Raw genomic sequence first — 17,792 nt, forward strand, 5'->3', positions numbered from 1 at the left:
ACTCCTGCAATGAGCCATCACCTGAGGCTGATTGCAGCAGGTGTATTTAAGGAATGGCCAGGCCTGTGATCAGGGCCTTGGTGTAATATTTTCCATGAGCCCCTGTACCTGCATTCTGTCTGCTTCCTGCTTGATTCCTGATTCTGCTTGATCCTGACTCTGAGTGAACTCCGCCTGTCCTGACCTCGGCTATTCCTGACCACTCTTCCGCTCTCTCCTGGTACCATTTGCCCGTTTGCTACTGACCCGGCCTGCCCGACTACGTTTGATTTGTATATATGGTTATCTGTTGGAGTTTGGGTTGTTTGCACTGTGTTATGTTTACCTTGCACTGCGTTTGTGTTGTTTAGTCTTAATAAATTGTCTTATTTACACTATACCTGAAGCCTGCGTTTCCCTGTGTCAGTCCACACATTTCTGGTCATACCCGGATCCCTAACACTTAGTCAGCTTGGCAGGCTTAGACCTCTGGTGTATTTCATTCTTAATTGAGCTTAATCATAAAGTAATACTCAATTAAGTTCCTTTGGGAGTGAAATGCGTCAGAGGGAGAAGATGGTCCAGGTAGTGTCCTACAAATAAAGATAGTTGTGGGACCATTGTTTGGAGTACAGCCAGTATTGCTTTGAATCTACAGTATGTTAGGCCATGGAAGGCTGGCACATATGGTGGAGAAAGTGTCTCTTGCTTATACCTTGAACAGGTCACCATTGCACGTCCAAATCTGTAATAGATTTACAGTACATAAAAGGAATAAGTACAGTAGATGTCAATGATTTTAAAGATGATCATACGTAATGTGAGAACTGATCTTTTTGTTGCCTGCAAATGCAGGAATAACAACTGAAAGAATACACAATCAATTGTACTCCTTCCTTGCTCCATCTTTATTCAGTTTTAAATCCTTATTTTTTCCAAAATACTTTGTTTCAAGTACACTTAGGTCTGTTCAAGTCATCATTTCAAAAGTCTTTTTCTCTGGTCTCTGTGCTAAAGAAGGAAGATGAAAAATTGGATGAAATGGGAGTTTTTTCATCCCCTTGACAGTGAAGCAGAAAAGACGAAACCATCCGAATCAAAACTTCAAGATGTATTTTTAAAACAAGAACAAAAGAAACATAAAGGATATAAAAAATGGTAACTGACATTCATGAGACCCAACAAGCGGATAACAGAACACCTGCCTTGGGCTGCAGCTTCCTGATTGATTTTAGAAAGAATAAAAGGATTAAAAATGGATCAAAAACTGAAGTAAGAGATTCTTGTTTTAACATAAACTCTCTCTCCCTTACACCGAAATCCAAGCAACTGCAGTATTATAGTTAAAGTAGATCTAAACTTTAAATAAATAACATTAAGTATGGTAACACACCATGTATTTGTAAACAATTGCCTTTCTTTAATCCTTTTTTGCATCTATGTGCTATTGATCTCTCCCGGCTTTTTTCAGCCACTTGCTGTCTACATTCCCTCATTCCAGCATTGGCAGCATTGCTCTAAATCAGCCATTCTCAACTAGGGTTCCTCCAGAGTTTGTTGGGTTTCCTTGAATTCTGGCTGATTGACTTCCCTCTAATGATGCCTGCATAGTTCTGAGGCCAATGCCACTTGGCAAAACCAGCGGAATGACACCAATTATCTTTTTAGCTATCTGTTATGGTGGCATTCTGACCACCACTGTAAGGTGGCCTTTCTTACCACTGACCACTGACCACCAATATAAGGGGCATTTTTCCAATTGAGCCCCATATGAACTGGTTTTAACGGGTTCCCAAAGACCTGAAAAGTATTTCAAGAGTTTCAATGGGGTTAAAAGGTTGATGAAGGCTACTCTTGACCAACTTCCTGATTGCAGGCCAACATATTCATCCCAGCCCCTGGGACACTGTCACTTCTGCCCACCAGCCCTGCCTTGATCACAACTACTTCCTGACCTCTCCCAGATCACACTAATTTTCTGCGTAATCCCTTCCCTAATTATGTTGGAACTGCCCCATTACAACTGCTGTGCACTCATTGTAAACATTGGAGATTTGATTTGAGTTGTGCTGCATCCAGATCCATGAGATGTTGGGATCTGGATGCATTACCACAAAGGTCAATGTGAATGAAGCTTCAGGTATTGTTTTCAGGAGGAAGAGGGTCAACTTATAATCTTGCACATAGGCCAACTGCTTTCAGAAAAAGTTCCTGCGCCGACCAAAGAAGCATAAAACCTTCAGGTTATGTATTTTATCACAATCTCTTAAAATCTCCAGTGTCCTCCATACACAATGGAGGTTATTTACAAAAGCTGGAGAGTGCTTAATCTGGTGCAGTTCTGCATTGAAACCAATCAGCTTTCAGGTTTTATTCCCAAAGCTTATTTGAACAAGCTGATGTCAGAAGCTGGTTGGCTACCATGCACAGCTGCAGCAGATTCTGAGTGCACCAGTTTTAGCACTATTCTAGTGCGCTACTAGAGTAGTGTAATGTCTTGTAGGTAAAATCATTGTGTATGACTAATGAAAACTGTGTGAGTCTGTGATTGAGGTTAGGTACTACAGGTCAGCTGGATGACTTCACAGTTTGTGGTTCTATCGCCTCCTCCTGACCCTAGAGGACCATAGCACCTTCCATAAGTCGGTAAGCAGGAAGGGGTGGAGACCTCATCTGCATGTGTATGGGAGTTTGGCCAATCCAAGGTTTGGAGGCCCTGGTAGAGTGGCAGACTGGCCCATAAATCTGGGGACTCAGGCTGACAGGGGAGTCAGGTGGAAGATGGAGTGCTGAGGAGGCTGTCAGTACCTGGGAGGGATCCCCTAAGTCGGGGGGGGGGGGGATGGGATCAAGACCTGGGAGCACTAAGAGAAAAAAGGACAGAGTGAGTACATCAGCACACCCTGGGATCCACAAGGGGAGAGACTGCCACAAGTTGCAAGCTTTCAAAGGACAGCTCTGGGCTCAATCCTTTATCCTTGTCCTGGGAGATCTTCCAAGTAGCCAAGAGGGCTGGTAGTGTCTGCAGTCTGTGGAGCTGGGATCAGTTCTGCAGGGGAGAGGATATATCTCTGCAGATAGTTGCAAGAGGGGCTGCTAGTTCCTTGCCCACAAAGGGCTGTTGCTACTGATCCACAACAACTGACAGCTTTCAAGGAAAAGAGCAGTCCAAGATCTGTCTTTACACACAGGAAGGAAGTTGTCCCCCCTTCATTGATTCAAGCCAAACTGGGCATCCCATAATCCCTATTACCCTATACAAGTTATTTCCCCTAATAAAATAACAAAACCAAGCTCACTGCCTGTGGATGAAAGTGTGAAAAATGCATGTGTCCTGGCTGTGTGGAGCTTAGGGGTACCCACAACACAGAGGCCCTCACAAGGGTAGTGCTACATAAATCCCAATAACTTCATAACTCAGTAATTCAGTAGCAGCTCAATCAGATCATCTGCTTTCATATTAAGGGGGATTAGTTGTAGGGAGTATGTGCTCCAGAATGTGAATTTATTGAGGGGTTCAAAGGCAAAGGTAAACTTGCTCAACAATACTTAATAAAACTAAACTATACAGTAAATTGGATGTTTACCAGCAGACGTCTCTCTCCTTTTATAACTTTCACTGATCGTGGAAGAACATTTGAGGACACATCCTGAAGGATCATTTCAATTATTAACAAACAAGCAATTAGTGATACACAGCGCCTGAAAATTCTTAATGGAAAAAAAATGACTTTTTTATTTTATGTGGACCAGCTTGGGATTTTTTTTGTCTACATTTTATATGCAAATGTTGGTTAGCCTTAGGCCATGGGAGCTGACAGTCATTTTAAACAACTGTGGGTTCCCTTCAAGATTAGGCCCTCCATGAGAAAGGGGTGCCCCCCAAAACCATGGGTTCTGTAAAGGACCTCATTTTCTGCCTGACTTTATCTTTGTGGCCACAACACTTTGATATGCTAAGTCCTGAAATATGTTTTGATAATAAGATACCTTATATGCATTTTTTGCCATTTCGTTCCTATATTTTCTGATTTTGTGTCTACATTACATAGTATATGTTTGTATATTTTTGCTACACCTTTACAATACATCCACTGTTGCTGCTATACTGTAATTATGCATGGCCTGGTAATTGTATTATTTTAAAGTGGTTGTAAACTCTTTTTGTATACTTTTACCTACAGTAAGTAATAAAGTAAGTATATTAACCTCCATGGCGGTATTCCCGAGTGTAGCTCAGAGTAAAGTTTCAATACCAAAAGCGGTAACCCCGAGCTACACTCCAGCTTACCATGCGGCGTTGCGCAGGGATTCCCTACAGCGCTTACCTTGTCCTTCGCTCCCGAGATGTGTCCCCTGCAGCGTCCCCGGCCATCTCCTCCGGCTGATGCCGGCATCCGGCTTCCGTGTTCCTGTCCCTGTGACGTATGGGCGCCGGAACCGGCGGCAAATTTGAAAATTTCAAAAAAATGACATTTTTTTTAAAACGATTACTTCCTCTGGAGCGGTGACAGCGCGTCGCTGGAGGGCTTCGTTTTAAGGTAAGTCCTTCATAATGCAAAGCATACTAGCACATTATGACATTTTCTTGCAGGGGACTTTTTAGGTGCGGTTTACTGCAATTTTAATAGAAAAAGGAAGCTCAAGGAACAGATGGCTAGTACCAAGCAACTGCTCCTCTTAGAGCAGTCCAAACCCCAAAAAAGTCTCTTTCAACATGGAATTTAAAAAAAAACCCACAGAAGAAATGAAACCCAAAAACACTACCCATGAATCCAAAGCCCACTTTTTTTAAAAGGGAGCCTTGCAGCAAAAAGAAAAAAAAATATAGAGCCTACAAAGAAGAGCCTATCAACATAAAATAAAAAGCAACATACCTACAAAAATAGATGAAACTCAAAAATACAAACCCCTGAACCAAAAACCATTTTTTTTGTAAAGGAAAGTCTTACAGCACAAAAAATATATAAAAAAAAGTTTGCTATGGATGGGACTGCAGGTAAAAATGACAACTGACCTCCTAATCTCAACAAAAGTATCATTTCCTAGCTGGCTGTAGTCTCTCTCTATGTGTTTTTTTCAATTTTCCCCATGCTTTCCCAACAGCAGCTTCTAAAACACTGATCATATAGCTACTTTGTGCCCCCTAACCTTTTACAGCTAGGGTCTAACTGATTCAGAAGTCCCCTTGGAGCCTTACTAAGCCTGTTGGCCATAGTTCAAAGGCCACAAAATGCATTTATGTTTTTAAAAATTGTCCTGGGTTAATAAGTTCACCAGAATTGTAAATCTCGAACTCACAGGATTCACCTCAAACCCTTGGTAGCCGTGAACTTGAATTTCAACTCTATTATGAGTTTAGGACTGTGAAGATTTTTTTACTTCCTGGGCCAGAGGAAAAAACAGGAAGTGAAAGGAAATCTCTCCAAAGTGAAGGGAAATCCCCTCAAAGACAGGTGTCCCTAGAACAGTTGTCTTCATTCCGAGGTGTCCCCTGACTTCCTTTTCTGTTGACAGCTGTAAAATGTTCGATTTCCCATTCCTCTCTAAACAGTGTGGGGACAAAGGAACTAAAACCCAACAAAGTTTCAAACCCTTTCCCAGGCTACAAAAAAAATTGCCTTGAGCTGAGCTCTAAATTCTGGATATCTAAATTTCAGAACATTCATAAGTACCTATCTACATATATAAGTATATATATCTATGTAGGCAGGTGGTAGAGTGGAGAAGGCTGGAAGATTACGCAGGTCCTAGTTGGGAAATGGGAAGTTTGGGGAAGAAAGAGGATAAAGCAATGTCATCTGCTGTCCTGCTCTCCCCCATCCTGGGGAAGGGCAGGGTACCCTGGATTCCCATCCTAGTCCCAGGAGGGATGAGGGAGAACCATGGAGCTTGTTTACTCCTCTGTTTCCCCTATCCTGGGTCAGGAAGAACATAGCTCTATCTATCTGCAGGAACATGTTGCTCTGAACAGTGTGAATGTGAGTTCTACTGGTGTCCCCTGGCTGTCGAGCCTTGAGAAGCCCTGGGAATGAAGGGGAAGGCGCACACATTCAAGAGGGTGGATCGGGGGTCGGTCTCTGCCCGCCATCCACACGTTAGGGAAAGTCCTGTATTGCCTAAAAGGTCAGTGTTACATTGGGAGTCGGCTCGGCAGTTCGCTTAGGCCGCATGTGAGGCAGCCTGCCACCCACCCACCAGCATATAGATACTGTAATATATATATATATATATATATATATATATATATATATATTTGCTAGTGAAATATGTTTCCATGTGATTTCACTTTTCTTTCTGCTTACAGGTCCATCAATAGGAGGTGGCTACGATGTCCACAGAAACAAGCAAGAACAACAATTTTGTGATGTTTTTTCATTCCTAAAATGACAAACACATTAACCTAGAAAATTTATGGGCAGGCATGATGGCAATTATGTTTGTAAGTGACGTTAATCATCCAACTCCTGACTATTTTTTTTTTTCTTAATGACTTATGCAACTTGCCCCCCAGCAATAAGCAGTAAAACTCGACATCAAACACCCAAACTTTGCAGTATTAACTGGCTCGTCAGCAAAAACCTCCCCTGCAGACGTTGAGCAATTTGTCATCATTTGAGTTGAAGGTTTAAAAAAACTCAGTCCCGTGGGGTCCTTAATTAAGCTGGGTTTGATCAGTAATGTACAAGCTGTACGTACTTAAAGAGAAGAAAAAAGGCATCAAAATTAATTAGGGTGCATTATTAATTACATGATGCCTGACATGCTCCTAAGATGACCCCTTTCAGTAGATCTTTACATTCAGAGGCCTGAGGCCTTCTCCGAGTCAAGAGCACCCTTTGTCATCAGCCAGTATGATCGCTAGGGAAGCAGTGATAATAAAACTGATGCCTGATACTCTGTATGTTACAAATTTATGACCTCTGACTCTGTATAACAGTGATCATATAAGTGCTACATGACCCCTGCACTCTGGACATTACATATTACCGATCCCTGCACTCTGTACGTTGCATATTACCGACCCCTGCACTCTGGACGTTACATTACATATTACCGATCCCCGCACTCTGTATGTTACATATTACTGACACCTGCACTCTGTATAATGGTGATGATATAACTGTTGCATAAGCCCCGCACTCTGTGTTGGTGCATCCCTATTGCCAACTCTTGCGCTGTGTACATTACATATTACCGACCCCTGCACTTTGTACCTTTCATATTACTGACACCTGCACTCTGTATGTTACATATTACCAACCCCTGCACTTTGTACATTTCATATTACTGACACCTGCGCTCTGTACTTTACATATTACTGACACCTGCAATCTGTACATTACATATTACTGACACCTGTGCTCTGTACATTACATATTACTGACACCTGTGCTCTGTACATTACATATTACTGACACCTTCACGCTGTATTTTACATAATACTGACACTTGCGCTCTGTTCATTACATTATACTGACACCTGCGCTCTGTACATTACATATTACTGACACCTGCGCTCTGTACTTTACATATTACTGACACCTGCAATCTGTACATTACATATTACTGACACCTGTGCTCTGTACATTACATATTACTGACACCTGTGCTCTGTACATTACATATTACTGACACCTTCACGCTGTATTTTACATAATACTGACACTTGCGCTCTGTTCATTACATTATACTGACACCTGCGCTCTGTACATTACATATTACTGACACCTGCGCTCTGTACTTTACATATTACTGACACCTGTACTCTGTGCATTACATATTACTGACACCTGCACTCTGTACTTTACATATTACTGACACCTGCACTCTGTACATTACATATTACTGACATCTGCATGCTGTACGTTACATAATACTGACACCTGTACTCTGTACGTTACATATTACTGACACCTGCACTCTGTACATTACATATAACTGACACCTGCGCTCTGTACGTTACATATTACTGACACCTGCACTCTGTATATTACATATTATTGACACCGGCGCTCTGTACGTTACATTATACTGACACCTGCGCTCTGTACATTACATATTACTGACACCTGTACTCTGTACGTTACATCTTACTGACACCTGCACTCTGTACATTACATATTACTGACACCTGCGCTCTGTACGTTACATATTACTGACACCTGCACTCTGTATATTACATATTATTGACACCGGCGCTCTGTACGTTACATTATACTGACACCTGCGCTCTGTACATTGCATATTACTGACACCTGTACTCTGTACGTTACATCTTACTGACACCTGCACTCTGTATATTACATATTACTGACACCTGTGCTCTGTACGTTACATATTACTGACACCTGCACTCTGTACATTACATATTACTGACACCTGCGCTCTGTACATTACATAATACTGACACATGCACTCTGTATATTACATATTACTGACATCTGCATGCTGTACGTTACATAATACTGACACCTGCACTCTGTACATTACATATTACTGACCCCTGCACTTTGTACGTTACATATTACTGACACCTGTACTCTGTACATTACATATTACTGACCCCTGCACTTTGTACGTTACATATTACTGACACCTGTACTCTGTACATTACATATTACTGACACCTTTGCTCTGTACATTACATATTACCGACCCCTGCACTTTGTACGTTACATATTACTGACACCTTTGCTCTGTACATTACATATTACCGACCCCTGAACTTTGTACGTTACATATTACTGACACCTGTACTCTGTACATTACATATTACTGACTCCTGCGCTCTGTACGTTACATATTTCTGACCCTTACACTCTATGTGACGGTGCTGATAGAAATTTTGAATAATGCAGATTAATTGGCCACAATTTTTATGGTGAATTGACAAAGCTGCTTCCATATGAATGCAAGCCCCACCCACAAAATGGATGCTCTGCCAAGCAACCTGATTTATTATAAGAGATAATAAATGTGATTGTTGATTGTAATAATCCAATTCCAAGTTTTATAAGGAAATGAAGAAAACAAAAGCTAGCAGCTAGCAGAGGTCGTTCGCAGTTATAATTAAATCTTCCGTTTGTTATGATACAATGCTGTGTAAAGAGACTCCGCTTTCTGCTCACCATCTCAGTGTCACCTCCTAGAGAACAATCCTACTTTATGGCTGCTGTAAAACAACAAACCTAGGACTAAATGTGGGATTTTTATTTGCTCTTCATTGTGCCACTTAAGGCCCCTTTCACACAGATGTTCCGATCGGGTCCACCTGCCCATTTTTCAGTTGGACCAGATAGGAACCTCTATTCTCCTCTATGGAGCGGTGGGTGTAAATGGACATGTGTCCGATTACACCCGCCAACATCCAATCCGATTCGATCCGTCAAAAAGAGAGAGATGGGAATCGGTTCCCCTTCCGTCCCTTAGATCGGATCAGATGGCAGTCATTTCCATTTGACCGCCTATAGAGGACAGTGGGCTGTGTCTGTGTCCGCTCTGCAGCAGCGGAGAGGACACAGATCTGTCATCCGCTTGCTCAGAAGGGATCAACGGAGAGATCGCACGCTAAGCAAGCAGATCCGCTGATGGGTCCGCCCCTTGCGTAAGGCACCTTTGTTTGTATCAGACTCCTTTCAACCTGCTCTATAAGTGTGTGGGGGGCAGTCTGTCCATTCCTCGTAGCATGGGGCCATCTGCAGACTTTCCCTCTCCCCTGTAGTGTGCTCACTATACACACTGGAGGTGGAGAAGGAGATGGACAGAAATCCATACGGCCTCTTTTCCTGTTTCATTTGAAACACAAGGCACTGTTTCACTTGCTGGGCTGCCAAGTCCCCCCACTGCTGCTTGTCTTCCTAGCAGATCGTTAAACGTTCACCAAGGATGCTGTGATTTCTGTGTTTCCCTGCATGGAGCTTCTACAACAACATCCCTATGATTAATGAGAATATCTCTGCGGATGACAGCAGACTTGGGAAAAGCACTAATCTGAGTTGATTCTTCACATTGTTGTATATTTTAGGATAACAAGATGACATCCCTCTGTAAGTTATATATTCCCAACCCCTGCACTCTGTATGGTACGTATTCTTGAGTCCTGCACTCTGTACTTTACATATTCCTTACCTGTGCACTCTGTACATTACATATTTCTGACCCCTGCACTCTGTATGTTACATATTCCTTACCTGTGCACTCTGTACTTTACATATTACTGACCCTGCACTCTGTACTTTACATATTCCTGACCCTGCACTCTGTACTTTACATATTCCTGACCCTGCACTCTGTACTTTACATATTACTGACCCCTGCACTCTGTACTTTACATATTCCTGACCCTGCACTCTGTACATTACATATTTCTGACCCCTGCACTCTGTATGTTACATATTCCTGACCCCTGCACACTGTAAGTTACATAAAGACCCCTGCACTCTGTAAGATAAATAATACCTACTCCTGCACGCTGTACAGTACATTTTCCTGACCCCTGGACTCTGTATGTTACAATTTCCTGACTCCTGCACTCTAAGCTACATATTACTGACCCCTGCACTCTGTATGTTACATATTTCTTACCTGTGCACTCTGTACTTTACATATTCCTGACCCTGCACTCTGTACATTACATATTTCTGACCCCTGCACTCTGTATGTTACATGTTCCTGACCCCTGCACACTGTGAGTTACATACAGATCCATGCACTCTGTAAGATACATAATACCTACCCCTGCACTCTGTACAGTACATTATCCTGACCTCTGCACTCTGTATGTTACATATGACTGAACCCTGTATTCTATTCAGTACATATTCTTGACCCCTGCACTCTGTATGTTACATATTCCTTACCTGGGCACTCTGTACTTTACATATTCTTGATCTCTGCAGTCTGTATGTTACATATTCCTGACCTCTGCATGTCACATATTACTGACCCCTGCACTCTGTATGTTACATATTCCTGACCCCTGCACACTGTAAGTTACATAAAGACCCCTGCATTCTGTAAGATAAATAATACCTACCCCTGCACGCAGTACAGTACATTTTCCTGACCCCTGCACTCTGTATGTTACATTTTCCTGACTCCTGCACTCTAAGCTACATATTACTGACCCCTGCACTCTGTATGTTACATATTCCTTACCTGTGCACTCTGTACTTTACATATTCCTGACCCTGCACTCTGTACATTACATATTTCTGACCCCTGCACTCTGTATGTTACATACAGACCCCTGCACTCTGTAAGGTACATAATACCTACCCCTGCACTCTGTACAGTACATTACCCTGACCTCTGCACGCTGTATGTTACATATGACTGAACTCTGTATTCTATTCAGTACATATTCTTGACCCCTACACTCTGTATGTTACATATTTCTTACCTGGGCACTCTGTACATAACATATTCCTGACCTCTGCACTCTGTATGTTACATTTTCTTGACCCCTGCATTCTGTAAATTACATATTCCCAACCCTTGCACTCTGAACATTACATATTCTTGACCCCCTTCACTCTGTATGTTACATATTACTGACCCCTACACTCTGTACATAACATATTCCTGCTCTCTGCACTCTGTCTGTGCGTAGGTTCAAGTTAGCAGTAACATGCTGCTCGTACTGTCTCTTTTCTTCCTCTGAGTTTCTTTTCCTAGGGAAGGGAGTCCAACTTATGATCTTGCACATGGGCCTACTGCATTCAGAAGATGCCCCTGGAATAATACCCCATGAGATTCATGGCCCAACAATCTCCTGCAGTAGCACAACAATTTTAGATCACCCTGCTTTTAACTGAATTAAATTAGATGTGTGACTTAGTTAAGTAACGGTTGCAGCAAGTAGAAGATTTCACTATGCAATAATGAATGTGTTACTTGTCATAAGAATGGTTAAACTGATTCTAAAGGTTAAAAAAAAAAACAAGTTATACTTACCTGCTCTGTGTAATGGTTTTGCACAGAGCTGTCCCGATCCTCTTCTTTTTGGGTCCCCTGCCTGAGGTCCTGATTCTTCCCCCCTGCTGAGTGCCTCCAAAAGCAAGCCTCTTGCCATTGGGGCACTTGAGCAGGCTCACTCACAAGCTGTGCTTCTGTAAATGGACATTATCCTTTCACATACAGAGCGTGACTCAGCCCCATTGGTTCACTGGCTGTGATTGACAGCAGCCGCTGCTGCGTGAGCCAACGAGGACAGGAAGACCCTAGTTCTCATGCACATCGCTGGATCAAGATCGGACTCAGATAAGTATAAGGGGGGAGGGGGGAGCTGCATCCAGAAGGTTTTTTACCCTAATGCATAGAATACATTAAGGTAAAAAACCTTTGCTTTAGAACCACTTTAAGCAATGTGGATATTAACATTTATAGGTAATAACCAAAGATTGTTAATCCAGGCAATATCCGATTGCCTCTATGGGGATCAGGAAGGATTTTTTTCCCTGCTGGAGCAAAGTGAACCAAGCTTTATAGGGTTTTTTGGCTCCCACTGGATCAATTGTGGGTATAGGGTTCTGTATATGGAGGTTCTTTCTTTATTTATTTATTTATTTCCATTGCTTGAACTAGATAGACTTGTATCACTTTTCAACCTATGCAACTGTTATTTTTATCCCTTATTGTCATTGATTAAAAAAAATATATATATTATTTTTGGAGAATATTGAACCTAACAGCTTAGATAGTTGATCCTGTATTGATAACCTAAAGGGCATTCCACCCAAGATGGGTATTTCAGCATCTGGTAGATGCTGGAGAGTTAAACTAACTGATAGTTTCTTTTGTCTCTCGGAGATTCCTTTTGGGGATATTTGTGTGCACACCTCCTGATCCCATTAAGAGGGGTTTCCATTATCTTTGCTGAATTTTTTATGTATTTTCTATTAAGGGAAATGTAACAAGAGGAGCCTGACCACACAAAGGTGGGTGAGGACACTCAAAATTCCCAATTGGACAAGAACCACGTCAGGAATTATGTAACGGAGATCTCAGTGTTTGAGTATCCAAGAAATTTAGGAAGCCAGGGGCTGACTTTGTCCTCTGGGCTCCACCTATGACTATAATATTTTTTGGAACAGACTGATCTTTTAGGGATATTTCCCCTGGTTTGTACACATAGGGATTGATTTACTTAAACTGGAGAGCACAAAATATGGTGCAGCTCTCCATAGAAACCAATCAGCTTCCAGTTTTTTTTTCCAGTTTTCCAGATGAAGTTAGAAGATGATTGGCTACCATGCACAGATGCACCAGACTTTGCACTCTCCAGTTTTAGTCAATCAACCACAAAGCCTTAATGGCTTACTGCATAGGAAATGTCAATAATTCAGCTATTAATACAGCAAAATTTAATTGGGGTTCATGTCTATTCAGGGTTTTTTTTCAGGGGGAACGCAGTTCTGGCACCTCCAGCATGAATGTACTGTATGTAATGGCAAGGGGTACTGGGGTGTGCTGGAGGGTCTTTTGACGCTGACTGCTGAGGGATCTATTTTTGTGGGGGGTCTTTTGTTGCTGGGGAGGTCTATTATTGCTGGTGGGAGATATATTGTTGCTATGGGTGGGTCTTATGATGTTGGGGGGGTCTATTGTTGCTGACTGCTGAAGGGTCTATTGATGGTGGCTGGGGGAAGGTCTGTTGTTGCTGCCACTGATCTATTGTTGCTGGAGGGGTATTTTGTTGCAGGTGGTCCATTGTTGCTGGGGAAATCTGTTGTTTCTGGATGCAGTGTATCTATTTTACTGCTTTTCGTGTTATCATGAACAAATTCCATACATTTTACTTAGCACCAGGGGCGGGCTGATCATTTGGAAACTCGGGCACTGCCCAAGGACCCAGGGTCAGTGGGGGGCCCCATGAGATGCCCCTGGTACCTTTTTCATAGACTTTTTTGAGTTTGGGCAAGGACACAGGGGCCCCATGGTCCCCTATTGCCCGGGGGCCCCGTGAGTTGTTAGTCCGCCCCTGCTTAGCACCACAAAATGATATTCTGTATTCTGTTCAGCATTCTTTAAAAGGGCTGTACTGGGAGGTGGGTAGAGGGGTGAAACCAAGGAATGGAGCTTGGAGGTGGGTAGAGGCGGAGACAAGGGGTGAATTGGATAGGGAGATTTTCTATACTTATTCTCTGAGAAAAAAAGCCCTGGGTCTCTTAAACCACCTTCATATATAAACAAAATATAAATACTTTTTTTTTTAGAGTTTGTAATTCTTTTTTAGCTTTGAAGTATATTTATTAGATGGTGAAGGTCTAAGTGAATAAAAAAAAAATGGCTTCCCTATAACACATTTTATAGGTTTCAATCTGTGACATTCACAATTACTATTTCCTATAAATGATACAAGGGAGGAATACATACCAGATAATAAAGATCTTTTGCCCATTAGTCCATAAAAGGAATCTGATTTATACCCTGAAAAAATATACATTTGAAGTTGGGGTTTTTTATTCAGATCAGTGAATGGATAGAATATAGTGTTGTACTTGACTGTGTAACAATTGACTCATTGGGATTTATTTACTACAGGCAAACAGACTGTGCACTCTGCAAGGGCATTTAATCCAGAGCTTAGTAAATGAGGTGAAGCTTCACTTCACAAAGAATCATATGCAAGGAAAATAAGAAAAAAACATTTTTGCTTGCACACTATTTGATGATGGAAGTCGGCACAGCTTCACCTCATTTACTAAGCTCTGGAGCAACTGCACTTACAAAGTGAGCAGTCTATTTGCCTTTAGTAACTCAACCCCATTGTTTATATCACTATCACTATATTAATATCACTTATCATTTAAATATCATTTATATTATATCACCATATTAATGTCAGAAGTAAGTGTATACCTATATAGAACATTCTAATTGATTTTTTAAAAATTAGATTTGCCAACTACTATATAATGTCTGTGAACTTTGAATTTTTAGATATATTTTTTTTTTTTGCCATATGAGGCCATATGAGTCTTAAAAAACATTAAGTTTTATGTCAAAGTTTGTGATCGTAATAAGCACTATTAAACATAGCATTAGCAATAAAGGTGTCCAAACACAAATATTCTGTTAAAGTATTTTATATGTAGAGCCAATCATTAAAATAGCAGATAAGCTTTAACATGTTAATTTAATTTCAAAAGTCTTTTTGACTATTTTAAAATCTGAAGCTTATATCAAAATAATACCTAATGATCCTGCCATGAAGGTTCAGCCATTTCTTTTTACAGGTTGACACAGTCTATCCCCATTTCCCAGTAGTGCTCTTCTGTTGTTACCCTTGTCACCCTAGCCATTTCAACAAGTGTCTCAATTAAAGATTTCCCCCACTGCATGTACTGGTGACAACTGTAAAATTTTGAATTTCCCATCACTTTAAGTCTTGGTGACAATTAGTGATGAGCTAAGCTTTGGGCCAAACCAAGTTCGGCTGGAACTCTCACAAGCTAGCAGGCCACCAGCCCAATGAGTTGATGTTGGGGAATTTCCTGTCCCTCAATCACATGTATCAAAGGGACAAGGATGCTGGTGACTTCATAACCCTGATATGGCTACATCACTGCCCCTTTGTGGGAATTCCCCAACCTCAAACAATTGGACTGGGGGCCTTCTATCATGTGACAATTTCCCACAGGCTGAGGCTGAACTGGGTTCTGCCTGAACTTTAGGTCATTGCTAATTGTCCCCAAGACATAAAGTGATGGTAAATCCAAAATATTACAGTTGTCTCCAAACATTCAGTAAGGGTAAATGTTTAACTGAGACATCTGTTACAGTGACTGCTGCCTAAAAGGAGATTTGTCAGAGTTTTCTCCCTTTTCTTTTTGAATCTCTGAGACAGGAAGCAAACTTTGCCCAATGGGACACAAACAGGAAGGAATTTATAGAAAAAGGTTTTATTCATCCCCTAATCTGTCCACATCTAAAAGAAAAAATGTTAACTAGACATCAGGGGTGGACTGACAACTCATGGGGCCCCCGGGCAATAGGGGATCATGGGGCCCCTGTGTCCTTGCCCAAACTCAAAAAAGCCTATGCAAAAGGTAACATGGGCATCTCATGGGGCCCCCTACTGACCCCGGGCCCTCGGACAGTGCCCGAGTTTCCAAATGGTCAGTCCGCCCCTGCTATACATACACTTCACGTTCAGGCACAGTCATGGTCAAAAATGAGAAGGTTCAAATAGTCAGATCACCCAAAATGTATTTTCCTCATATTTATACACAGCGCCTAGAAAAATTACACCAGTCCCCCAAGTTCACAATCTAATGTTTTATGCAAACACTGAAGCTAATAAACCTGTTAGTATGGTGTTGGATTTCAGGAGAATCCATAGGAAACCCAAGAAGATGTAGAGAGAAGATCTAAAGATAGTGCTGCTGGCGGTATCTGAACCCAGCACATGCATGGACAACTTTGTACTTTCTCCATCTAGATAAATATGGTTATTGGTAGACTATGGTCATTCAGTCCTTGTACACTCACCAGCCACTTTATTAGGTACACCTGTTCCATTGCTTGGTAACACAAATTGCTAATCGGCCAATCACGTGGCAGCAACTCAGTGCATCTAGGCATGTAGACGTGGTGAAGATGACTTGCTGAAGTTCAAAAGGGGAAGAAAGTGACTTTGAAAGAGCAATGGTTGTCGGTGTCAGACAGTAGTATTTAAAAAACTGCTGTTCTACTGGGATTTTCACGTACAACTATGTGTAGGGTTTACAGAGAATGGTCCGAAAAAGAGAAAATATCCAGTGAGCGGCAGTTGTATGGACAAAAATGCCTGGTTGATGTCAGAGGTCAGAGGAGAATGGGCAGACTGGTTGCTGCAACATTCAGATGGTAGGATCAGAATTTGGTGTAAACAACATGAAAGCATGGATCTGTCTGGCCTTGTATCAACGGTTCAGGCTGGTGGTGGTGGTGGAATGGTGTGGGGGAGATTTTCTTGGCACTAGCAAGGTGTACCTAATAAAGTGGCCGGTGAGTGTATTTCACTATGGTCATACAGTCCTTATATTTCTCAGGTCCTGCTGGGAATAAAACCTTTGAAAGTTAAACGTGCTATGGTAACACGGTAGATATCATTGTATGTGGACACCTTTATACTAAAAATACAAAATTACAAAATATTAGCATTACAATTTTGATTATAATCACGATACTTCTTTGCTCAGGGCAGGAGGATGATTAAAGCAGACTTGGCATAACAGACAGATAAAAAGACATATGGTAGAGAGTTCATACAGGGGTATAACATGGAAATTATCTGTGATTTATGAAATTAACCATACCATACAACCATAAAGTGTTTAGTGTACTAATACTGATTTAATTAGGGAGCCCACAATCCAGTCAGCAGTGACCAGGATCCATGAGGTTGCAGGGAGATGACATCAAAGAAGGAAAGAGATTAAGATCCTTTATCATTTGTAAGTCAGGAAAAGCAGAATCCACACTGAGCTCTTACCAATGGGAATGTATCATAGAGTTCCCCTAAACAGCAGCCAGTTCATAAATGAGCTGCTTTAAGAATAGCGGTCTGAAGAGAACATTCCCTTACTATGGATCAGTATGTTCCAACATAAATCCTGATTTGGCCAATTGTTCCTTTCACTATTACTAATCAAACTCCAACAGACCTTTAATCATGCCACCACTAACTGGCTGCTTTCAGCCTAAGAGACAGAGTTGCAGGTCCTTAGTATATTAGCACACCGGTGGTACCATGATGTGGTCATTTGAAAATGGGCTTATTATATAAAATGCAGATGTAAGGTGTCTATCTTAGAAAAATCTGC

The 17,792-nt window shown here is 41.6% G+C and overlaps 1 protein-coding gene across 3 annotated transcripts in view; it reads right to left on the reverse strand.

The window, feature by feature from the left end:
• Positions 1 to 17,792, reverse strand: part of LOC149461203 (tachykinin-like peptide) — a 91,468-nt gene that overhangs the window by 4,552 nt on the left and 69,124 nt on the right. For 2 of the 3 annotated variants that reach the window (XM_089678664.1, XM_089678663.1), the window contains one exon: positions 14,359 to 14,412. The exons of the other annotated variant lie outside the window; for it this stretch is intronic. In XM_089678664.1, coding sequence (XP_089534790.1) covers positions 14,359 to 14,412 — 54 coding nt within the window. The remainder of the gene's footprint in view (positions 1 to 14,358; positions 14,413 to 17,792) is intronic. 3 annotated transcript variants of the gene reach the window in all.

The sequence above is a fragment of the Staurois parvus genome, unplaced genomic scaffold (genome assembly GCF_062004578.1).
Source record: "Staurois parvus isolate SC_StPar_1 unplaced genomic scaffold, SC_StPar_1.0 ptg000208l, whole genome shotgun sequence".
Classification (NCBI taxonomy): Eukaryota; Metazoa; Chordata; class Amphibia; order Anura; family Ranidae; genus Staurois; species Staurois parvus.